Here is a 25,800-nt window from a genome sequence, read left to right as displayed (position 1 = left end):
TGTAACTCTCTCTCTCCCTGTGTCTCTCACTGTAACTCTCTCTCCCTGTGTCTCTCACTGTAACCCTCTCTCTGTGTCTCTCACTGTAACCCTCTCTCTCCCTGTGTCTCTCACTGTATCTCTCACTGTAACTCTCTCTCTCCCTGTGTCTCTCACTGTAACTCTCTCCCTGTGTCTCTCACTGTAACCCTCTCTCTGTATCTCTCACTGTAACTCTCTCTCTCCCTGTGTCTCTCACTGTAACTCTCTCTCTCCCTGTGTCTCTCACTGTAACTCTCTCTCTCTCCCTGTGTCTCTCACTGTAACTCTCTCTCTCCCTGTGTCTCTCACTGTAACTCTCTCTCTCCCTGTGTCTCTCACTGTAACTCTCTCTCTCCCTGTGTCTCTCCCTGTGTCTCTCCCTGTAACTCTCTCTCTCCCTGTGTCTCTCACTGTAACTCTCTCTCCCTGTGTCTCTCACTGTAACTCTCTCTCCCTGTGTCTCTCACTGTAACTCTCTCTCTCCCTGTGTCTCTCACTGTAACTCTCTCTCTCCCTGTGTCTCTCACTGTAACTCTCTCTCCCTGTGTCTCTCACTGTAACTCTCTCTCTCCCTGTGTCTCTCACTGTAACTCTCTCTCTCCCTGTGTCTCTCACTGTAACTCTCTCTCTCTCTGTGTCTCTCACTGTAACTCTCTCTCTCCCTGTGTCTCTCACTGTAACTCTCTCTCTCCCTGTGTCTCTCACTGTAACTCTCTCTCTCCCTGTGTCTCTCACTGTAACTCTCTCTCTCTCTGTGTCTCTCACTGTAACTCTCTCTCTCCCTGTGTCTCTCACTGTGTCTCTCACTGTAACTCTCTCTCCCTGTGTCTCTCACTGTAACTCTCTCTCTCCCTGTGTCTCTCACTGTGACTCTCTCTCTCTCTGTGTCTCTCACTGTAACTCTCTCTCTCCCTGTGTCTCTCACTGTAACTCTCTCTCTCTCTGTGTCTCTCACTGTAACTCTCTCTCTCCCTGTGTCTCTCACTGTAACTCTCTCTCTGTGTCTCTCACTGTAACTCTCTCTCTCCCTGTCTCTCACTGTAACTCTCTCTCTCACTGTGTCTCTCACTGTAACTCTCTCTCCCTGTGTCTCTCACTGTAACTCTCTCTCCCTGTGTCTCTCACTGTGACTCTCTCTCTCTCTGTGTCTCTCACTGTAACTCTCTCTCTCCCTGTGTCTCTCACTGTAACTCTCTCTCTCCCTGTGTCTCTCACTGTAACTCTCTCTCTCCCTGTGTCTCTCACTGTGACTCTCTCTCTCTCTGTGTCTCTCACTGTAACTCTCTCTCTCCCTGTGTCTCTCACTGTAACTCTCTCTCTCCCTGTGTCTCTCACTGTAACTCTCTCTCTCCCTGTGTCTCTCACTGTAACTCTCTCTCTCCCTGTGTCTCTCACTGTAACACTCTCTCTCTGTGTCTCTCACTGTAACTCTCTCTCTCTCTGTGTCTCTCACTGTGACTCTCTCTCTCTCTCTGTGTCTCTCACTGTAACTCTCTCTCTCTCTGTGTCTCTCACTGTAACTCTCTCTCTCTCTGTGTCTCTCACTGTGACTCTCTCTCTCTCTCTGTGTCTCTCACTGTAACACTCTCTCTCTGTGTCTCTCACTGTAACTCTCTCTCTCTCTGTGTCTCTCACTGTGACTCTCTCTCTCTCCCTGTGTCTCTCACTGTAACTCTCTCTCTCCCTGTGTCTCTCACTGTAACTCTCTCTCCCTGTGTCTCTCACTGTAACTCTCTCTCTCCCTGTGTCTCTCACTGTAACTCTCTCTCTCCCTGTGTCTCTCACTGTAACTCTCTCTCTCCCTGTGTCTCTCACTGTGACTCTCTCTCTCTGTGTCTCTCACTGTGACTCTCTCTCTCTGTGTCTCTCATTGTAACTCTCTCTCTCCCTCCCTCAGCCTGTGACATATCATGTTATGGCAATGTCACAGTGACTCACTTCCTGTGGCAGGAAGTAAGTGGTCACCCATGCTGGCACAAAGCTCCTCTCACTGTAACTCCCACAGATTAGCAGCCCTCAAACATCCAGCAGCTTCTACGTAGTTGCCTTTTCCACCTATAGTTCACCTTTAGCGTCACAGGGACACGGGGATGTCCCCTGACATGTCTCCTGCTCCTGTAGCATTTCTCACGCTCAGTCTCTTTCCCCCTGGCCTGTAGGTCTCATGGGTCCGGCGGGCCCTCGACCCGGCATGCAGCAGCAAGAGGGCTGGGTCAGCTCGGCGTCCGCCCCCCCTCTAGGTGCTCCTGGCTCCGTGCAGCAGGGTGCCATGCAGGGCAGGATGGGCCCCAACGGCGCCCCCATGAGGCCCAACAGCCAGCCAGGGCCCCGCCAGATGCTCCAATCCCCAATGATGGCCAATGGTGAGAGCCCTGAGGCTGAGAGTAGTCAGTGCACTGTGCAAACATTGTTTCTGTGGTGTTTTCATACAGAAACTAGATGAAAGTATGTCTGTTTTCTTTATTGACCCCAATAAAGCAATGTCCTTGCTCCACGACCAGCCGACATCTTTTTTAAATAAAACATAGGAGGTTGGATAGAAAAATAGAGGAAAGCAGTTCAATACAGAAATCATGCTCACACTCCCAAAACGGGGAGGAGGAGGGCACTGGGCAGGTGTGGCTCACTGAATCAAAACACCTCAACTCACCCTGAGAATATCACTTGCTCCACAATGTTGTAAAGACTGCCACCCGGTGGCTAGCCCTGGTACAGCAAAGAACCTAAACGAAAGAAAGGAAACTGTCCACACACGGTACAATGCTGTCCCGTGCGTTAATGATCCCCCTCAACAACAAACAAACAATGTTTCGCCCAGAAAGGGCTTCGTCAGGTGAAACCCGACAGGTGAAACCTGACAGTTTTTTTTTAAAGAATTCTGGGGATGTGCATATTCCACGTTTTCTTACAGCAAAGAACCTACTCATGCAATATCCGACCTAGAACCTGTGTCCCGACCATTCTGGGTTTAAGTGAATATTTACCACCATCGCTTTCCTCATCTTAAATATGAGCTGAGAAATTGCTGGACTGAGCTTACATGATAGTCGACCAGGTCAACTAGGTCAACTACGCTGCTCTAACATTTGATGTCTTTCTTTCTCATTCAGCCCAACCTGGTATGGAAATTGGTATGGCGGGCCACCAGTTCTCCCAGCAGCAGGCTCCACCCAATCAGACCGCCCCCTGGCCCGAAAGCATGATGCCAATCGACCAGGCACCTTTTGTCAACCAGAGCAGGTAAGCTGCCTTCGCCTGCACATGGGGGCAGCAGGGTGGCAAAGTTAGCAGGAAGACCACCCTTCAAGTCAGAAGACCCGGGTTTAAGCCACCATGTCAGTCACATAGTTTGATTCTCTAGTTAATTCTATGAAGATGACTTAGTAGACTTAATTAAGTAGGCAATCATTTAGTCAACTGTCTACCTCCCACACCCTCTGTAGTCTACCTGATCTGTAGTCTTCCTGATCTGTAGTCTTCCTGATCTGTAGTCTTCCTGATCTGTAGTCTACCTGATCTGTAGTCTTCCTGATCTGTAGTCTACCTGATCTGTAGTCTTCCTGATCTGTAGTCTACCTGATCTGTAGTCTACCTGATCTGTTGTCTTCCTGATCTGTAGTCTACCTGATCTGTAGTCTTCCTGATCTGTAGTCTACCTGATCTGTAGTCTTCCTGATCTGTAGTCTTCCTGATCTGTAGTCTTCCTGATCTGTAGTCTACCTGATCTGTAGTCTTCCTGATCTGTAGTCTACCTGATCTGTAGTCTTCCTGATCTGTAGTCTACCTGATCTGTAGTCTACCTGATCTGTTGTCTTCCTGATCTGTAGTCTACCTGATCTGTAGTCTACCTGATCTGTAGTCTTCCTGATCTGTTGTCTTCCTGATCTGTAGTCTACCTGATCTGTAGTCTACCTGATCTGTAGTCTACCTGATCTGTTGTCTTCCTGATCTGTAGTCTTCCTGATCTGTAGTCTACCTGATCTGTAGTCTACCTGATCTGTAGTCTTCCTGATCTGTTGTCTTCCTGATCTGTAGTCTTCCTGATCTGTTGACCTGGCTTGTTCTGGTACTTATTTGATGTGATCACTTTGTAGTTTGACTACTGGTGTTAGGTGACTGTTTTTTCGGCTAGACGAGACCCAATTTTCCTCATCAAGGAAATGAATGGAGCATCCGTCCACTCTCTGCCCAGGTCGGTGTACTCGGCGCCCCAGGATGAGCTGCTGTGTGGGACAGCACCGGGCTCAGGTGACGGCGGTGCTGCCGATGAGGGGGCCCTGATGTCCCAGCTGTACACCGTGCTGAAGGACTTTGATGGCCTGGAGGAGATTGACCGCGCCCTGGGAATCCCTGCAATGGTAGGACAGGTGAGACCCACCACATCCTTTTATCTTTTGCCATTCCCCATCCTATCTTGTCTTATTCTTTATGGTTACTTTTACAATGTTTAGCTCTATTATAGTGAGTGTTGTTTTTAATCTCTCTCTCTCTCTCTCTCTCTCTCTCTCTCTCTCTGTGTGACTGTGTTTTTGCCTGTTTCCAGAGCCAGTCAGTGGAGCAGGAGCAGTTCTCTCAGGACCCCTCCCTGATGCTGGACCAGAAGCCCCCTATGTACACCCAGCCGTTTGGTCCCCCGCCGTCCCACATGGCGCAGAGGGGGGGCTACATGCAGGACCCAGCCTTCCATCCCATGTCCGGCCAGATGGGCCCGCGGCCAGGTTACCCTATGATCCGGATGCAGGCCCGGCCCGGGCTGAGGCCCACCGGAGTGGTGCCCAACCAGCCCAACACACTACGGCTGCAGCTCCAGCACCGGCTACAGTCACAGCAGGTATACACACGTCTGTAGCCCCGCCCCCTACCCTGTTGGACCTGGAAGTGATGTTGTCCATTGATCGTGTGTTCCCTCTCTCTGATGTAACCACTCAGTATGAGCTGGATCCATAGCTGTGGGGGGGGGGGGGGGGGGGGGGGGGGGTTGTGTAATTAGCCTTGGGCTTGACATTTTGGCAGGTCTTCAGTGCGCATAAGGAATAGCTGGGATATTTAGGTCTATCTGCCGCCTGCTGGACTTTAACGGCATTTACCAGGGGAAACTATTTATTGTCTAACATTGAAAATGGGCCAGACGAAAGAGGTGACATAGTTTTAGCAATACAGTCAGCAGCATCCTATCATATACTAATGATGTTGCAGTATGTTGGGAAAATAACACATTGAGAGTATTTAGTAGCTAGCAGTATGAACTTGCAGAGGAAGACTTTCACTTGTGAGGTAAAGGACCATTAAAGCGATTCATTCAGTCATGTTTTTGTGTTCAAATAAGTGTTAAATGGCTCCATATTCTGCCAGCAATCACTGAAATAGAGTGTTTGGTCAGTGACTGCATGCAGGGCGGACGTATCTACGTAACTGTAACTCGTAGAGAGACGTTGGATTGGGGGTGAAAAAATACATATGGTCCTTTAAAGGCATCGCGATCTGACCTTCCGTTTCCCGGAAAATGTCAACATTTCTCTGATTGGATACAAATTTGGCGTCGACCTCCCACTATCCAATCAGAGAAATGTTGACATTTTCTGGGAAACGGAAGGTCAGATCGCGATGCTTCTAAAGGACTATATGTATTTTTTCACCCGGAATCCAACGCCGCCACCCGTGAGTCTCTACGAGTTACTGCAGAGCTACAGGAGAGAGATAGAGGACAGCGTGGTGTTGGGGGTTCCAAGTTACTGACCAAACACTCTATTTCAGTGATTGCTGTCAGAATATAGAGCCATTTAACACAAAAACATCACTGAATGCAGCTTTAAAGAATGAAATATTTGATCAACACAGCCCAGAAATAGCTATTTAGAGGACAGTATTTTAACCCCTCTTTCTGTCCCTCCCACCAGAATCGTCAGCCAATGATGAATCAGATGAGCGGCGTGTCAAATGTGAACCTACCTCTAAGAGCCAACAATCCAAACCAGGTGCGTCATTGCTACCAGCACCACAACAAATTGTGTGCTCATCCATAAGACAGATGTGCTGTTCTTGTTTTATTTTTTACTGATTGCCCCCCATTTTCTCTGCAATTGTACTTGGCCAATTTCCGCCTGCTTCCCTGGTTGCTGCACCCCCTCTGCCGATCTGGGGAGAGCCGTAGACTAGCACCATGCTTCCTCCGACACACATGCGCAGTTGCTAGCCGCTCTTTTCACCTGACAGCGGGGAGCTTCACCGGCAGGAAGTAGCACGTGGGAGGATCACGCTATTCCCACCAGTTCCCTTCCGCCCCCAACGTGACCAGAGGAGGCGCTAGTGCAGCGACCAGGACATATACCCTCAATCTGGCTTCCCACTCTTGGACACAGCCAATCGTGCCTGTATGGACCCCCGACTGAAGCGGAGGTAACACGGGGGCGCGAACCTGCGACCTCCTAGTATCTGTTCTCCAGGGACACTCTGAAAAGCATTTACAAAATCAACCCAGCAGTGCAACTATCAAGGCTGCACTGCTAAATATTAGGTCACTTGTAAGCAAGTCGCTTCTAATAAACGATCTGATTACGAGTCATAAACTGGACCTCATGTTCCTCACAGAGACCTGGCTTGATCTAAACAACAGGGAATATGTTCTTAAAGGCCGGCTTTACCGTGGGGAATATGAATATATATTAATTCTTAAAAAATCTTAAATTTCGAATCCGTTGAAATTTTTGAAATTGCTTGTTCACAGCCAGAGAAAAAAAAAAATGAAAAAAAAAAAAAAAAAAAAAAAAATGGGCCAGGTGACGCGTTTCGACGCGAAACGCGTCACCTGGCCCAATTTTTTTTTTTTTTTCATTTATTTTTTTCTCTGGCTGTGAACAAGCAATTTCAAAAATTTCAACGGATTCGAAATTTAAGATTTTTTAAGAATTAATATATATTCATATTCCCCACGGTAAAGCCGGCCTTTAATGAGTCAGCCCCACCTAACTTTAACTACATTGACGCCCCCAGAGTCGGTAAGAAGGGGGGAGGAGTAGCTATTATTTTCTCTGATGTTTTTCAATGCAAGCAGGTATCGTTTGGCAACTTTTCATCGTTTGAATATCTGGCCGCTGTTCTGAAGTGCTCTCCCTCTATTTTACTACTGATTATATACAGACCACCTAAGTACTCTAGTACCGTAATTTCCGCACTATAAGCCGCGACTTTTTCCCCATTTTTCGGCCCTGCGGCTTATATAACGGTGCGGCTTATCTATGGATTTTTCCAGCTAACGGCCACTAGGGGACCTCCTAAATCTATGGATTTTACAGGTTACACAGCTTCATCTGCACATCATTTCGCGGAAATCAACCGGCATCACGTGATCGCACGGCGAACATGGCGCTCAGCTAGACAGCTGCTACACCAGACCAAACAATATGTTTTAGCGATCTGATCTAAAATGAATAAGGTGACCAGAACCAACTGAATAACTTTAAAGAGTGGGGCGAATGTCTGCTGGAAGAAGCACAAGACTGAAAACCAGTAAGCAGAAAGAAAAAGACGAAGCAATCACCGCCATGAATGAGGAAATGACTCACCTGCTGGAGGCTGGAGATACACCGGCTTGGGCTAAACTTTTACTCCGTGAAACACTATCGATTAAGTCCGACATCGCTCAGAGGTTTGAGCAGCTTGAAAACAAGTTTGAAAACGTGCAGAAGTCCATCCACTCACTCACTAAAGAAAATAAGGCAACCGTGAACAGAGTTTCTAATGCGGAAAAGCGCATCAGCGCACTGGAGGACAAAAACAACACAGTGAGTCCGAAAATGGATAAAATGCAAAAACAAATCGAAACCCTGCACACGCAGGTTGATGACTTAATCAGCAGGAGTAAAAGAAATAACATTCGCCTGATCAATGTAAAAGAGGGAGCTGAGATTGGTGACGCTTTCCTTGGCAAAATCCTGTGTTACATCCTGGACCTGAAGGAAGGCGAGAAACCACCAGAGGTGGACAGGGCACACCGGGCGCCTCGGCCACGTCCAGACCCCGGCCTGCCACCGAGGGCCATCTTCATCCGCCTACTCCGCTGGCCCGACCGTCAACTCATCCTCCAGGCTGCGGGGAAGAAGCCCCTCACCTGGCTGGGAGGGTACGCGCTTTTTCGTCCGGCAGGACCTCTCCGCGTTGGTGCAACAGAAACGCGCAACATACAACAGCATCATCGAAAAGGTTAAAGTCAATGGATATCGTTTTGGCGTACTGTACCCAGCGAGACTCGTCATAACCATTGATGGACAGCGATTGATTTATGATTCAGCAGCGGAGGCGGAACGAGCTCAAAGTGAAACTGCCGAATATCTTTTGAGTTGGACTGGTCAATAGTACTGTGAGTAACTAAAAGAAAAAAAGAAAAAATGGAATTCTCTCTTCTTTAGCACTCTTTCTAACTATAAATCCACTTCTGTTTTAATTTCCTCTCTTGCCCTCTTTTCACCACACCGCGGACACTGTGTGCACTGTAAAAAAAACACAGGTGGTGTTGTGTTATGTTGTTTTGTTGAAATGTTAATAAATGGGAGCTTCCTCAAACAGCCATCTCTTTCCCGACAATCCCCTCTGTGCATGAACCCTTACATATGGTAATTAAACATTAAAACACCTGCGGCTTATAGTCCGGTGCAGCTTATATATGTAACAAACAGGCAATTTTGCTGCTGCGGCTTATACTCAGGTGCGCCTTATAGTGCGGAAATTACGGTAGTTTTTTTGATGAATTTTCAGAACTCCTTTCTATAATCTCCATAGAACATGACTGTTTAACACATTCACTGCCAGCCGTTTTTTTTTTACTGTAGGTAGGTTCTGCCAGAGGATTTTTTTGAGGATTCTGGCTCATCTTTCAAGACCCGAGGATTCTTTTCTGCTAAGATTTTGTGAACACACAATATCTCAAAAGAACTAATAGAATGTGTGCTTTCTCTGTCTAAAATAGTTAGTTTGTAGAGTTAGTAGTTATGTAAGCATTAGCAGTTGAATACAGCATGGTTTCAGCGTCAGAAGAATTATTCAGAGATAAACGGCTTTTTGTGAAATTCGATAGAACAGTCACTTTAACCATTCATTTTTGGCATCAGTAAGACGTCAGACATCTAAACAATAGTTTTGAACAGTAATTTCCTCCATAACAGCAGGAAACCCCCCTTTGCTTCCAACTCCTCCCTCCGTGTGTGTCTTCTTGGCTGCAGCGGCCGTGTCACAAGCTCGTTGCTGCTGCTGTAACCTCGCGTCACCAGTCTCATTGCTTTGATGCTGCTGTGCCTGTCTGCGCGGCCGCTCTTTGAGGAAGTCTGGATGGACTCGCTCGCTTCTTGGAGTTTTGGTTGAGAGCTTTGATGAAGCTTTTGCGATTCTGGTCATATTTATGCTGCGTGTTTCAAAGTGTGTTCCACCCGTAATCTATTATGCAAATTTGCAATCCCGCACCGCCAGCAATCAGCGCGAAAACGAAAGCGTTTTCGCCAATCCATTTTCATGAGAATGGCTTCAGTCACACTGCTTTTTGCTTGCCTTCCTCTAGTCAGGAAAGCACTGTCGCCACTTAGTGGGTCGGTGGAATGGGTTGTACACGTTGTACACGTCCAATACTTATATAAGAGATGTAAAAGGGTTAGATGCACATCCCACCGTCAAAAAAACAAAATTGATTTTTTTGACGTAAAAACACGTCATTGGCAGTGAACGGTTAGCCCTTGCTAAAGAAGCGTAGCCTCGACCCCTCTATAATCAGCAATTACAGACCAATATCAAATCTTCCCTTTATTAGCAAAATACTCGAAAAAACTGTCTACCAACAACTCAATACCTTTCTATCCTCCAATGACCTCCTAGATCCTTTCCAATCAGGCTTCCGACCCCATCATAGCACCGAAACTGCGCTTATCAGAGTTATAAATGACATCCGAATGAACACTGATTCAGGTAAAATCTCAATCTTAGTGTTACTAGACCTCAGCGCTGCCTTTGATACGGTTGACCACGAAATTCTATTGGACAGACTGGAAAACTGGGTCGGGCTTTCCGGCACGGTCCTAGAGTGGTTCAGATCTTATCTGCAAGACAGGAACTACTTTGTCTCCATTGGCAACTACACATCTGACCAAAACAAAATGACATGTGGGGTACCCCAAGGATCAATTTTAGGTCCTGTCCTGTTTAACCTTTATATGCTCTATCTGGGCCTAATTATGCAAAAAAACAAAATAGCTTATCATAGCTATGCAGATGACACCCAACTCTACATAGCCCTCTCATCGGATGACTATGCCCCCATAGAGACACTGTGTCAGTGCCTTGTGCAAATTAACTCATTCATGGCCAGTTTAGGACTGCCAATATTTAGCACAGGCCAAAGATTTTCATAATTGTTGGTCATCTTTCAAGACCCACAGTAAATTATCTATTAGCACCAAAGTGATTTGCAATACCTCAAAATGAAGATGTATGTCTCTGGGTTCACCAGGAAAAAAAAAGTGAGCTTTTAGCATGTTCTGTACTCTACTTATATCCATTTATATACACCCTGTTTTAGCCCAAAAGGTCTCTCTGAGATGACAAACAGGAGAAAAGGCAATTTCTGTAAAATACACATTCTCAAGCAGAACTCGCTCTCAATTCTTTTATTTTGAACTGTATTGACATCAGACATGTAAATACTATTCGTTATGACACAAATGAAAAAAAAAATATATATATATATATATATATATATATATATATATATATATACACATGAAGTGCTTTTTTTTTTACATTCAACAATACAGCAGTGTGAGTGAGTGTGCAGACAGACACACAGACAGACAGACAGACAGACAGACAGACAGACAGACACACCGACAGACAGACAGACAGACAGACACACACACACACACACACACACACACACGATCCCCCTTCGTTGCGTGATTTCTAACCCCACATAGGATAAGCAATAACCACGCCCTGTGGCGCCGGGATTGGCCAGGAGCAACACTGGAGGGCACGCAGCCCAGCGATTTCATGAACCAACTGAATAGCTCTTGAGAAGGACAGCGGGCTGCTGTGACTGCCGCTTCTGGCTTGTCTTCTTGCCTCCCTGTCCTATACTCCCTGCTGTTTGATCGTTCCCGTTTTCCCCTCGGCTATTCAACACTTCCTCACCGCCCTCTGGATTACCCGTCAAACTGATCGATCATTTCCTCATTCCTCCGATGATCAAACGCATCTCTGGAACTTTCTCCCGTTTTCTCCGGCTGGCACACAGGAAAGCGACCAGCTCCTGCAGCGCGCGAGGGGCGTTTCAATGGCGTTTCTCCTGTCTGCACAAGGCAAGCTCCTTATCCGTTTTCTGCTTTTCCTCTTGCTCAATTTCAAAACAACAGCTGCGGTATGTGTTTGTTCACGTGTTGTCTTAGATGCTAGGGACCTGATACTATGTCACAGGCTGAGGAAGTGTTTGAACTACGCCCTGCAGTAATAAAAACAAAAACACATCAAACACGTCTTTGGCGTGGATGGCTATTTCTGATAACACGTCAAAGACGTCTTTGGCGGTGAATGAGTTAATGATTGGATGTGCCAGAATTTTCTCCAACTTAATAAAGACAAAACAGAGATAATTGTCTTCGGCAAAAAAGAAGATAGGCTCAAAGTTACTGCTCACCTCGAATCCCTATCTTTGAAGCCAAAGGACCAGGTAAAAAATCTTGGCATTATTATTGACTCTGATCTAAATTTCAACTCCCACATCAAGCTTATAAGAAAATCTGCCTTCTATCATCTAAAAAATATAGCAAGGATTAGAGGCTATATGTCCAAACAAGATCTTGAAAAACTAATTCATGCTTTCATTTCTAGCAGGCTAGACTACTGCAACAGTCTTTTCAATGGTCTTCCCAAAAAAGCTATTAAACAACTACAGCTCATTCAGAATGCGGCTGCTAGAGTTCTAACAAGAACCAAGAAAGCTGAACACATTACACCAGTTCTCAAATCCCTGCATTGGCTGCCAGTAAATCTTAGAATAGACTTTAAAATTCTGCTAATAGTTTACAAATCTCTCAACGGGTCAGGCCCACACTACATCTCTGAAATGCTTCTACACTATGAACCATCCAGATCCCTGAGATCTTCAGGCACTGGTCTACTAATTGTCCCGAGGACCAAATCAAAACATGGTGAAGCCGCGTTCTCCCACTATGCTTCTCATAACTGGAACAAACTCCCTGAACACATTAGATCTGCCCCTACTCTGCCTATTTTTAAATCCAAGCTAAAGACCTTTATGTTTACTCTTGCTTTTAACTGCTACTAAACTACTGCCTCTCTCGGCCTGTAATTTTTTTTTTTTTTTTTTTTTTTTCCCTGTACATTTCCAACAAATGGACTGTACATGTAATAATAATACTGAAGAATGCCTTGTAACTTATTTAAAACAGAAATAATGTTTCATGTTTGTTAATTTGAGTATATATTTTAACTAAAACTGTCAGCTGTGTTTTTTATGTGTTTTTTATATGTGCATTGCTTTGCTGCTTGTTTTTTCGATTATTTTTTTGTAAAGCACCTTGAATTGCCTTTGTGTATGAAAGGTGCTATATAAATAAATTTGACTTGACTTGACTCATGTTGGTAGGCAGGTTAGGAATCTACTGCTACATTACCCGGATGCCCAGATGTGCTGTTTTGACTGTAGGCACTGCTCACTATCACTTTCACTCTTTAATGGGAGTGTTCCTGATGTTAAAATGCATATACATTACAAATATATATATATATATATATATATATATATATATATATATATATATATATATATACATAACATAGTATTTTTAGCTGCGACCAGCAGCTCTATAAGCCACTCTGTCGGTCCACAAAAACAGTTTTCGCACTAGGAGTCTGAAATTTGGCATGGAGGTCGTGTGTGCGCACGTGTGTGTGTGTCTGTTCATCATGGCAATTGGCTAAAAGGGGGCAGTGTGGGGCAAATGCAGGGTAGAGGCAGAGTAGGGTGGGCTTCCCCCATCATCCTGCATTTTGGAAATTCGCATGATGTGGTCGCAGCTATTGCGAATTCGCGCTCGTTTCAGTTTTGTTTTCTTTCCATCTAATCTTTCCCTTCTCACTCGCTCCTCCCTTTCCAGGGGACCATCAACGCTCAGATGTTGGCGCAGCGACAGCGGGAGCTGCTGAGTAACCACCTGAGACAGAGGCAGCAGGTCCAACAGGCCCAGCAGGTCCAGCAGCAGAGGAGCATGGCCATGAGGGCCCAGGGGCTCAGCCTGCCTCCCAACATGAGTAACCCCCGGATCCCCCAGGGCAGCCCCCAGCAGATCCCTCAGGCCAGCCCCCAGCAGTTCCCCTATCCGCCCAGCTACGGTACCAGTACAGGCCTGGCCTCGCCACCTCCCCCCACCAGCCCCTTCTCTTCCCCTCTCTCCCCCAGCCTGCCCTCTCTCCCCCCCAACCCCCAGCTCCACCTGCATGGCACCTCCTCCTCCTCCTCCTCCTCCTCCTCCCAGATGATGATGGGAAACACAAACATGATGGGCGGACAGTACGGGGCCGTACTCAGCCCCCAAATGCAGCACAGTGCCTTTCAGTTTCCCAACTCAGGTACTGCCCCGCCCCCGCACACCCCAGCCTACCACACATGCCCCGCCCCCGCACACCCCAGCCTACCACACACTTCAGTCTACAACCTGTGTGTGCGCGCGCGCGCCTGTGTGTGTGTCATTGTGTCTTATCTGTGTTGTGTCTCCAGTTGCACAGCATCACATGCTTTTTTTTTTTTTTTGCTCATCTGATTTGTATTGACATTCATTAATCAAAATCATATTCAAAAAGAATTACACTTAGCTTTTATAGTATAACATATATCACTACGTATGATCATGTCTGATTTGTCATACTCCCATTGTCCATAGGACTGCTCAAAATGGTGTCCTTTAGCTCTGTAAAAAATATCCAATGTCTCTCCACCAGAGGGCACCAAGAGCACACATCAAGCTAACATTCTACCATATTCAGGAAACACACTGTTGACACTAGAACGCTGTTCTGATTATGCATGTGTACCATGAGAGCCACATAAGATCCACTTGTGACCAAGCATTGCACTAATGCAGACTGTACCCTTCACTCTCGCAGTGTGGTGTGTAATCGGGATAATCTGATAATCTACTATGATAATACTGTACCGCTGAGTTGTATAACAACATGATTGAAGGATCCGTCCCTTAATCTGATGCTGGCCAGTGGGTGGGTGCCCGAGCTGCTGATTCCATTAGACACTGCTAGTCTCCTTCCCTCCTCTCCTCTGCCGCCTTCTCATTCCCTTGCTCCCTGTTCCCTTGCCTGCTCACTACTTACACATGCATGTAGATCAGATCCACTGCTTGTCACTAAACCTCGAGGCCACACTAACCCACACAATCTTCAATCAAACTAATCATCGGAAACGTCTTCAGAGTTGCTCAATTGATCATTCGCTACCATTGTCTGTCACAACGTTAGCTTCTTCATGTCTGCGGCATGTTTGCGTATTTTATGCCGAATGCTAAACGTTCATACACTACTCTCAGTGCAGCGGAAGCGTCCGGTAATAGTGGCTTGTAGCTGTTGTCTCTCTAGGCCTCAGCCTGGTTGAACCTGTCTCGATGCCTCCCCCACAGGTATGAGCCAGCAGGCAGACGGAGGGTTCGGAGGTCCCGGCACGCCCCAGAGCCCCCTGCTCTCCCCCCGCATGAGCCACGCCCAGTCCCCCATGATGCAGCAGGGCCAGGGCAACGCAGCGTTCCAGGGCTCCCCCGACATGAACGGTTGGCCACAGGGTAACATGGGAGGGAACAGGTGAGATGTCAGACCTAGGCAGAAGTAGTTGATGTATTTTGGAAAGGAAAATGATGCTTGAGCACTTGGTTCAACTTGATCCGACCTCTCTTGATCAACTTCTCTTGTCTTCCCTCCTCTCTCTCTTCTCCAGTATGTTCTCACAGCAGCAGGCGTCGCCCCAGTTTTCCCAGCAGAATAACAGCAACATGTACAACGGCAACGGCATGAACGTCAACAACGTCTCCATGGCCAGCAGCATGGGCCAGATGGCCGGACAGATGAGTGCCACGTCGATGGCTTCAGGGCCCTCCCCCGGCATGCCCTCCATGGGACAAGAACAGGTGAATACCAGGCTTTGCTTCGTAGAAACGCAACCAACCGCTCCAGACACAGAAAGACCCCTAACAGTGTATCTGAGAAGGTGGCTACGCCTGGCTAACTGGCAAGCATTTTAAAAACTAGATATTGCTCACCATGGCCTGAGCAGATTAGAGGACTTCTAGTGGAGTCATGATGTCATGATGGGAGACCTTGATATTGGCGGGATGCTGATTTAAAACCCACACCCAGAGTTCAAGCCTAAGAGGTGCTTTTCAGGTTAACAAAATGGAACTCATAGGATTTTACACCATAAATAAACAACAAGCACCTCCGGGGGGAGCTGGAACAACTAAATGCCTTTCTTTACGTCTCCCGGCATGCATGTATTTGCCTTCTCGTCAGACCTTAAGTGTCTGGGTACATTTATTGAGCAGTCCCTCTAGTGAATAATTTACTCTGAGCAGGTTACGTAACTCCTCCAGTCAAGAGTTCTCATACTTGACTTGAACTTAGAGGGCAATGATGTAATTAGCATTGGGCACTTTAGAGCCAGACCAATTAGCTCATGTTACTGTATCTGTCCAAAAGATGGCCTGTCACAATCATGATGCTAGCTCTCATAAACATGGCAAACTTGTCTCCTCATCAAATCCGACAAACTCGTACCCGCACACAGACACAGATACACACCCGCTACAGACACAGATACACTCCAGCTAACGAGTGACATCATAATTGTTTTGGTAAGTTGGCAAGCCATACTAACCAGGGTATCCGCGGGGTCTTGAAAAGTCTTCAAAGTTGGGAATTCAATTTAGGGAAAATCAAGACCCTTGAAAAGTATTGAATTTCAATACTTTTTTCTGAAAAGTCTTGAAGTAAATTTCAAATTCAAGACCCTTTAAATGTGTTTAAATGTGTTATTTTTTCGATGTGAATAGCATATATCTCCAAAGATTTTGTTAAAAGTTTATGTGAATTCATTTATTTTGGTCCTCGCACCCCGGAAACATTAACGTTAAACCCGGATATAAGAGCGTGTAGCGCTTGTGTTTTAATGGCATGCTCTGTGCCCCGGTGGGAGCTGTACCCTGCGGAATGGGGAAATGTAAATTTTCCAAGTCGTGGTTGGAGCACGAGGAGTTCAGACCATGGCTGAAGCCAGTGAAGGGAAATTACCGGGAGGCATATTGCTCTCTCTGTAAAAAGAGCATATGTGTAGTTTCCATGGGGATCAATGCTCTCCGGTCCCACATGCAAGGAACTAACCACAAGTCCGCTGTAGCACGCCGACAGCATTCCATTGCGCGTTTCTGTGCTACTACACCTAACATTAGACCCAGTATGACAACTGAAGCTACTGCTAACGTTAGCTCGGAGTCGGCTGCAGCTTCAACAGACCTCAGGGTGACGCTGGGAGCCACATCAACGCTGCGCGCAGAGGTTTTCATAGGCTAACATGGCACCAGCTATCTTTGCGCTATCTAACGTTAATGTTACTTGACTGAGCAAATAACGTCATGTGTAGGCCAGCATGTCGTTATCAAAACGTATTGCGGTGTGTGGTGTGGTGGTGGTGGGGGGGGGGGGGGGGGGCTCACCAGCACACAGACAGAGGCTGTGTGTGCATCAACATTGAAACTACAACACAGGTCTCTTTCTGAGGAATTGTAGCATTGTATCAGTGACAGTTGACAGTGTTTCTCACGCCACAATAGAGTTTGACTGCCACATATATTAATTTAAATTCAACCTCTTCATTTTGCTCTCAGTGCACCAGATTGATGCATCTTACTTTAAAATGTACAAAATTTTCTTTCAAGAGGGTCCAGGGTCTATCCACCATGATCTCTCCAAATCCTCAGGGAAACACTGTTGTGTGCATGTGTGTGTGAGTGAGTGAGTGAGCGAGTGAGCATGTTATTGTTATAAATATACTTTTTTTTTTTGTTTAAATAAACCTTGCCTTTGGGTTACTCACGCAATTTATTCTCTTGAGCTTTATTCCTTCCCAGCCTATCTGAATTCTGTTGTATTGATACAGTGCATATAAGTTATGGCAAACTAAGACTGTTTAGTTTTGCAATTTCAAACTCAAAATGTATAGTAATTGTGTTAGTTGAAGGTGTGTCGTTGATGTAATCGGTTACAGCTCGAAGTGGCGATGGGGTCTTGAAATTTATTGGAAGGGTCTTGAAAAAGTCTTGGAAAAAGTCTTGAATTTAACTTGAGAATTGCTGCATATACCCTGCTAACACATGCACACATAACCATATCTGCACGCAGCAGGGCCCGAAATTAGAGCCCGCCACCCGCCAATGGCGGGCATATTTTAGCTTTGGCGAGTGACGATCAGGGGTCTGTCCGCCACGTGGCGAGTAATGTTTTCACCGTCGCACTTTGGTGTTGCTGCGGCTTCTCCTCTCCTCTTATCTGCCTGCTGCTGTCACAGAGGTGGGGGCTGAGCGCTCCTCTCTCTCACACACACACACCGCTACACGAATCAGCCACACAGCGCGTCTCTCAAACTCTCCTCCGCTCTCCTACATGTGCTCCTACATTCGTTGCAGTTGCGCCCTCACGAGTGGTCAAGCAGTTAACTACGTAGTACTAGTGTACATGTATCCGTTGTCCTGTTTTGTCCCGTGTACTTCACCTACGGAGTCTTTCTCCTTCTGGTAACTTTACGTAGTTTTCAGCTGTGTTGACTTTGCTTCACTTTCATGCACGCTGTTGCTCGACGGTCCTCTCTCCCCCCCTTCTCTCTCTCTCTCTCTCTCTCTCTCTCTCTGTCTCAACTGAAAAAAATTACCCCCTTGCTGCCTCCCAGGTGCAACAGTACCCTCACTCTCTCTGTTAGTATTGTATAGCTGTAGTTTAATGTTAGTATTAGCCTATTACTGTAAATGTACTACAATTTTGGTTGTCTTATAGTGTTGTGCTGTTGGTGTTATTAGCATTAGTGTTTGTCTTCACATGAATTATTAGTATTAATGTTACTGTTAGTGATAGTAGATGTACGTATAGTCTAGTAGGAACGGGGGGTCCCCGCGCACCCGAAAGATATATTTTTCTAACATAGATTTTTGTACTCCTCAAGGTGTCTAATAAACAAATTTTGTTGTTACCCCGTTGAAATAGTGTCCCATGGGTCCGTTTGGCGGCCATCTTTGCGGGCATATTGCGATGTCTGATGAAAATGGATAAGGGTCATAACTTTTGAACTAGACGTCATACAGAGACAAATGACACCACTTTTCTGTATGATTTCTGCATGAGGAATTGATTGAGAGGGTTGTTTTAATGATTTTAACATGTTTGGTATAGTAAAACTCAAAAACATTAGAAAAAAGTGTCTAATTTACTCTCAAAATCTTGCAAAAGAAATCTATCTACATATTAGTCCATGGGCCAGAAGGGTTGGGAATAATGCTCATATTGATTTTTGGCAAGGTATACATCTCTAAAGTTAGAAAATATGTGAGAGCATTGCACCAATGGTAGCTAAATGTGTGTTATCACTCGATTTATAACACCATGCAAAACATAATAGTTGCGGGACTTTTAGGGACATTTTAGGCTAAGTTCATGCAAATCAAGTCTAAAAGCACCAGATTTTGCCCAGAATTAGCCCAGGGCATGCTCTAACAATTGAGCCAGAGTGCCCGAGCCGGTGACCCCCGGGGTCACCATGGCGGCCAAATCCAATATGACCACTGTCCTGGGACTCCCATGACCAAGGCTTGGGAACCTTCAGCATGTAAAATGGGGACTGCTGCAGGCCAGCTTCTACTACTGGAATCAGGCAACCTCTGTCCAGCAAAATATCCAGAGTTCAGTACGTGGGGCTGGTACTGGGACTCCATGACCAAGACTTTGGAACCTTACTGGACCCATCTTCCAGATGCCAGTAAAGCCTGAGCAATCATTCTCTGCTGCGTCTGCAAAAAGTCATGTAGTGGGTGCTGTGAATGCTGTAAAGCTGGAGCCCGTGGCACCTCAATGTGGATGCAAGACTGCCTGTACCAACAATGAGGGTCGAGACAACACTATTTTAGTAATCTGGCTGTGGATATAAGGATATAAACAAAAACCACTTGTCATCTGAAGTCTTTTATGCAAAATCAGTCACCCTGGTAAATCAAAAGGACTGAGCATTTCTAACTCAATTCAACCCATGGACATAAGTAGGCTACTACCGTACTCACTTGTACATAGGCACCAATATATGTTTTCTTCTGTTTTTGTTTCTGATATTGTAATATTTTGTTCAAATTCTAAACACGTTTGATCAGTATTGATAGCATTTCACATTTATGGAGAGCATTGATGCACAGACTGGCTATTACCTGTATCAATGGGAATGGGTTCTACTATATTTCTCTAATTGTTTCAATAAAATCTGTAAGATACATACTGTAGATTGTTTGTTTCCACCAGTTTGATGGTAACTTATTCTTACAAGTCTACACTCAATCTGGATGGAAGTGTATGTAAAAAGAAAATCAGTTAGCGGCCATATTGGTAGCCTACTTACTATGCAAAGTAGAGTGCTATAGATAGATTAAATCATGAATCTGAGTATTACAATGTGTTTCTAAAACTCAAAAACCATAAAATGGACACCGAGTTTACTAAAAGCATCAACAGTTATGGTAAAACTCATATCCAGGTAGCCGCCATCTTGGAAATATGCAGATTAAGGGTCCACACACATCTTCATTAGTAAAGATAAGCATTCCAACACCTTTCTAATGGTCAAAAAACATAAGATAGACACCAAGTCTGTATTTCTACCTCATCTCTTTCAAAAGTTATAGCCAAAATCTTTTTCGGACAGTGGTCATATTGGATCTGGCCGCCATGGTGACCCCGGGGGTCACCGGCTCGGGCACTCTGGCTCAATTGTTAGAGCATGCCCTGGGATAATTTTAGAATTGATTTGCATGAACTTAGCCTCAAATGTCCCTAAAAGTCCCGCAACTATTATGTTTTGCATGGTGTTATAAATCGAGTGATAACACACATTTAGCTACCATCGGTGCAATGCTCTCACATATTTTCTAACTCTAGAGATGTATACCTTGCCAAAAATCAATATGAGCATTATTCCCAACCCTTCTGGCCCATGGACTAATATGTAGATAGATTTCTTTTGCAAGATTTTGAGAGTAAATTAGACACTTTTTTCAAATGTTTTTGAGTTTTACTATACCAAACCTGTTAAAATCATTAAAACAACCCTCTCAATCAATTCCTCATGCAGAAATCATACAGAAAAGTGGTGTCATTTGTCTCTGTATGACGTCTAGTTCAAAAGTTATGACCCTTATCCATTTTCATCAGACATCGCAATATGCCCGCAAAGATGGCCGCCAAACGGACCCATGGGACACTATTTCAACGGGGTAACAACAAAATTTGTTTATTAGACACCTTGAGGAGTACAAAAATCTATGTTAGAAAAATATATCTTCCGGGTGCGCGGGGACCCCCCGTTCCTACTAGACTAGTATACGTGACACAAAAATGCGTGTTTTTTTTTGGCCGGTAAGAAATATGCTTGGCGGGTAGATTTTTTCCATCTACCCGCCACTGGCCAGTGGGTCAAAAAGTTAATTTCACGCGTGCACACATACACAAACACATGTAGTATTAATAAATCCCTGACACGCATCTGTTTTTATGTAACTTATGTATTGCTCAATGTTAATGTGGCACAAGAAAGCTCAGCAGGCCAAGAATATAACAATGACGTTTCTTGGGTACTATGTAACAAATTTAATCACGAAGTATAGTAGCCTACATGTGTAACTGAGTCAGTTTAACACAATATACATCTTCATACATACACCGGGCACAAAAAGCAAAATGAACATGTGCATTGTTTGTTAAAGGTCCTTTCCGTAACTTCTAACTCTTACTGACACCGGTGGCCGTTAGATTAACTGCAGGCAGAATGTGCTCGACCTGGCGCACGTGCGCCGTACTCGCACGCACCCAGCAACCGCTGGCTAGAACGACAGAGGTGTTTGTTGCTTTGTAACGTTGGCTGATAAAAGTCACTTGAAAACGGCAACCTGGACAATTTATCGGCCAGATCAGCCTCGAGACGGCCGGGAAGGATTCTGGACGGAGTAGCTGATGTTATTGTGTTATGTTTGGTCGTGTTTTGGCTTGCGTTGACTGCGGGGAAGTCGATACTCACGTTAGCATGAGCCAGGAAATAGCCTGCTCCCCCATACAGTCTAATGCCTGGAGCTGATGTGAGCTGGATGCGACCAAACGGAACAGTTAAACAATGTTCCATAAGCATAACGGTAGTAACGTTAGGCATATTTACGACTGTTACATTATCCAAACAAGACGGTAACGTTATTAGCAGAGCTTCTGGGTGGTAAATCCATAGCCGCGTTAGCAAGCAGCTAAGCTAACGTTATCTATAGCCGGGCCAAAACCACAATATCACAGCAGCTAAAAATACAACAAGCTAACGTCAGGTCCCTCCATGAACCAAAAACACAGCCCCGAATCTAGTTTCCCCTCGACGTCGTCGGTCACATTGCTGCTGTTTGGCCAGACGAGCTTCACTATATAAATCTTTTTTTCTATTTTCTTTTTCTGTGTGGACTTTTTACTGGACTCTGTGTTGTTGGTTGTTTGCTGACATTGATTGACTGCATTAGCTAGCGAACGTAACATTAGCCTGTGTTGTTGGCCTTCTTCTTCGTTGGTGTTTACTGGCTGAAGGGCTGAGAGGCAGGCTTGTGAACGCACAGAATGTCACATCCGCAAGATTTGCCGGGAAATTGTGACCCGAGAGGAGCAGAATGAGCGATTCATAGCATTGGAATGGCTGAACGCAGAGAGATGCGGCTGGGCTCATTTTTTAAGTTACGTATTGGAGCATTCACTCATTGGTAATAAAAAAACACTTTGGGCCCTATTCTCCCACAAGCCTTCGGCGCTAAAACGGGCCTTAAATGCAAAAAAACGTGCCTTGCGCCTGTTTTGGGACGATATCAATATGGCTTTAGGCTGCCAAATGCGCTTTAGGCCGAATGGGCGTGGCGCAGTCCCAGAATGGGCCAAAGTGGGCGTGTCGGCGCTAAATACCGGCGTACTGCTATCTTCCGACCTGGCGTTAATTTAGCGCCTTGCGCCTTTGAAAAGCAGGCCTATTCAGTGGGCCAGTTGTGCGGAGCGCTCCCCTCTGGCTCTCTCCCTCCCCTCTGGCTCTCTCCCTCCCCTCTGGCTCTCTCCTCTTTCACCCTTCTCTGTGTCACCTCTCTCCCTCTCTCCTCAGTCTGACAGGCACAATACCGACTGTCTCTGACTCCCTCGCTCAGAGTCCCATAGAAAAAATAAGCTGTAACTTCACTGCAATGTGAATGTCCCAAGATGCATTGTGTTTCTCCATTTCGCTACTAAATAGCAACCAAATGAGCCGAAAACCTATATTAACACTTTGAGTGCCACGGCCCTTGGGCAAAAGGTGCTGTACTGTGCCACATAGGCCGCAATGCATTTTAAAACAGTCATATAATTTCTTTAATAATTACTATGTAAACACTGAACATGCACAAATAACGATGAGACTCTCTTCTATCACCTGCAAAAAAAAGTTTATTGATCCCATTTTCCGTTCTTTAGTTATGAGCCGGAGAAGATAGCTTGATTAGACCAAAAACAGCCCTTTTTTTCTACGAGCTGAGATAATGACCGTTTTGTGAAAGGAAGCATTTCAAGCACATCATTGACTCATTGCTAATATTTTCTGATGTAATGCTGCAGCTCCCTGGGTCTGTTGTATGCTGTAGTGTCCTGCGTGCCCCACCTCCCCCCCTCCTCCTCCCCCCCCCCCCGTTGTGGGAGGAGTATCTCTCTGCTCTGCTCTGCTGTGAGTGCGTTTGCTCTGCGTGTGCTGCTCAGCAGTGAAAAGTCCGCTAGTCCAGCTTTTTTACACCCGCGTGTATGTCACCATGCTTCCAGTTGAGAACTCCACGGCTGATCATGCGAATGCAGCGAATGCAGCGGACACGAGGTGCTCAATTGTGACAGCAGATTGGCTGCTGCAGGGGCACAGCTACGTTATGCTTCAATGAAGCAGCTGCATACGGACGGATGCGATGCGATTTCCTCTTCCCAAACGACTTCTTCTGTGTGTTTTACTCTATGGTTTTACTCCACTTTCTCTCATCTGGAGTGCGCTGTCGCCACCTAAGGGTTCTGTAAAATAGGTTAGACACATTCAATAGCTATCATATTGTAAGAGGCGATGTAAGAGGCATAGATCGACACCCCCCCGTCAAAAAAACAATTTCGAGTTACTGACGCCATTTGGCGTCGCTGGCAGCCTACGGTAAATTTCTAATGACGCCATATGGCGTCGCTGGCACTCAATGTGTTAAGGGAGGATCTAAATAATGTGTAATGGTAAGACAACCTCCAATTGTAGAACATTTCAATATTGGACCAAATAAAACATCGAAATGAAAACACCACCCTATTTGAAACATATATGTCCTACTGGGGCTATATATACCCCTTGTCGATTTAACGTGATTTAGATAAGTGACAGCGGAACGCGCTTCGGAAGCTTCTACTGTCATCTGCTATACTGTGATGTCCGCTCCAATAACTTGGCCCTACTCCACATTTAGTTTTACAATAAAAACACATTTATGCAATGACTTTACATAATGTAGGCTATATTTATGTGCATCATCCTTCCTGCAGCAGGCGAGAGAAAATGATATCTTTCTGGACAAACTTTCACCAATCTAATAGGCTATATTTTTCTAGCTGATGCGTTTAGAACATTATTTTCACTTTGATCTTGCTATAGTGTAGCGTTTTTACATACTTGCAGTATTTCAACTGCAGTTATATTGGTTTGAGAAGCATCATAATATGGAATAATAGCCGATATATGGAGACAGACGGGATGAAGGGAGGTGGGGGGGGGGGGGGGGGGGGGGATCAGAGGCTTGGGTTTCGTCTGGTTTTGCTGGACCACTGGAATGGAGCTTAAAAGGCAAGCATGCGATTCGTTTATTGCACTCATCCAATGAACTGACGGTGCATAATTTTACGCTTAAAAGGCGTGGTTGTAATGGTTGAGGCTGCGTCTAGCGCCAAGACCAAGATATCAAGTGCGCTGGTCCACGCCCACTGATTTGCGCTGCGCCAGGCGCTCGGCCTAGAAACAGCGCCGATGCAACGATAGGGACCTTTGTGTACATTTATTTATTTTCAAAACTTACGGAATGGACCTTTAAAGTGACTCAGTTACACGTACTATACTTCGTGATTAAATTTGTTACAAGTACTTGGGGCATCCCAGTGGCTCACCGCGTTAGGCGCGTACCATAAGGCTCAGGCCTTCTCGCAGTGACCCAGGTTCGAATCTGGCCTGTGGTCATTTGCTGCATGTCCTTCCCTCTCTCTCTCTCTCTCTCTCTTTACACTGTGGCTGTCTAATAAAGCAGAAATGGCAAAAGAAAATCTTACTTTTTTAAGTAAGATTTTTAAGTAAGTACCCAAGAAGCTCCTTTTTTCTTCATTACTACTTTGAGAGTATCATTAATTTCAGTAATCTTTAGTCTCATTAGTATTGTTAGTTAGTATGTGGAATGCACTGTTGCTGCCTCTGATGCTTTTAAGCCCAATAAAGGACCATGAATATTTAAGCAAGGTGCTGCTGTTTGATTGGCTGCACTTCCGACTGTTATAAGGACTAGTATATGTCACTTGATTTATTCCCCTTCCTAGTGTATAGAAATATATTAGCACTTACATTATTTCAATTATTTACCCTTTCACCATTAGTGCAGCCCTATAGTCATTTATTGACTTGTTTGGGTCTGATGGCATATTCTAATTTCTTAATTGCTTGTTTGCCTTTTGTGTGTGTGTGTGTGGGTCATTTAGTCTGTTCATCAGGTTTCACACCGGCTGACCCGTTGAGTTGTGCACATATTAACGCATTAGTTTTGCGGGTTGAACGTCATGTGGGAAACATTTCTTTCTCTCCACAGAAATACTGTTGACCCTCGTGGAGTATTCAGCCCGAACCTTCAGTGATCAGCCGGTCCGAGGAGCACGTCGGCCCTTTTTGACTCTACGACCACCCAACCAACTGACGGCCCCTTGAACCAGCCTGGCCGTGCCCTCCTCCCTGACCCGTCTCCCCAGCCCCACCCCCTGCCGTCCGTCCGGGCCGGGCCACTTCGCCCCCAAGCCGCGGAGGGGCCGAGGCCCCAGACGGACCCAGGAGGGGCGGTGTGGGCTGGGGGGGAGGAGTGTGGATCTCTGTCCCGACACGCCTAACCCTCCTGGAGGAGCGCCTCACCATGAGCCAGTCTGTCTGCCTGTCCAGCTGCATTCACCGTAGTGTGACTTACTGTAGGCCTCCCAGTGGGAGACACTGACTTAAGGGGGCAGCAGTGGGCGGGATCCCTCGTTCTCATGAATGTATTCCTCTCAGTGGACAACGGCCATTTACAATCTCATCTCAACAAATTATGTACACTGATTTTTTTTTTCTCTTTTTTTCTTGTTCTTTTTTCCCTGTCCTCCTTGCCCCCTCTCACATTTTTGTGATTTTCCCCG

At 45.7% G+C, this 25,800-nt stretch overlaps 1 protein-coding gene across 2 annotated transcripts in view; it reads left to right on the top strand.

Annotated features, from left to right (window-relative positions):
* ncoa2 (nuclear receptor coactivator 2) overlaps positions 1-25,800 on the top strand; it is a 171,018-nt gene extending 145,218 nt beyond the window's left edge. Inside the window, exons 14-22 of one of the 2 annotated variants that reach the window (XM_083632246.1) lie at positions 2,181-2,384; positions 3,132-3,261; positions 4,214-4,388; positions 4,565-4,852; positions 5,919-5,996; positions 13,176-13,647; positions 14,706-14,883; positions 15,017-15,206; positions 25,227-25,800. In XM_083632246.1, coding sequence (XP_083488372.1) covers positions 2,181-2,384; positions 3,132-3,261; positions 4,214-4,388; positions 4,565-4,852; positions 5,919-5,996; positions 13,176-13,647; positions 14,706-14,883; positions 15,017-15,206; positions 25,227-25,238 — 1,727 coding nt within the window. In that variant the 3' untranslated portion in view covers positions 25,239-25,800. The remainder of the gene's footprint in view (positions 1-2,180; positions 2,385-3,131; positions 3,262-4,213; positions 4,389-4,564; positions 4,853-5,918; positions 5,997-13,175; positions 13,648-14,705; positions 14,884-15,016; positions 15,207-25,226) is intronic. The other variant, XM_083632245.1, reaches the window with a different exon arrangement.

This window comes from Poromitra crassiceps, assembly GCF_964638095.1.
Source record: "Poromitra crassiceps genome assembly, chromosome: 2".
Classification (NCBI taxonomy): Eukaryota; Metazoa; Chordata; class Actinopteri; order Beryciformes; family Melamphaidae; genus Poromitra; species Poromitra crassiceps.
This window is presented reverse-complemented; position numbering and strand designations above follow the sequence as displayed.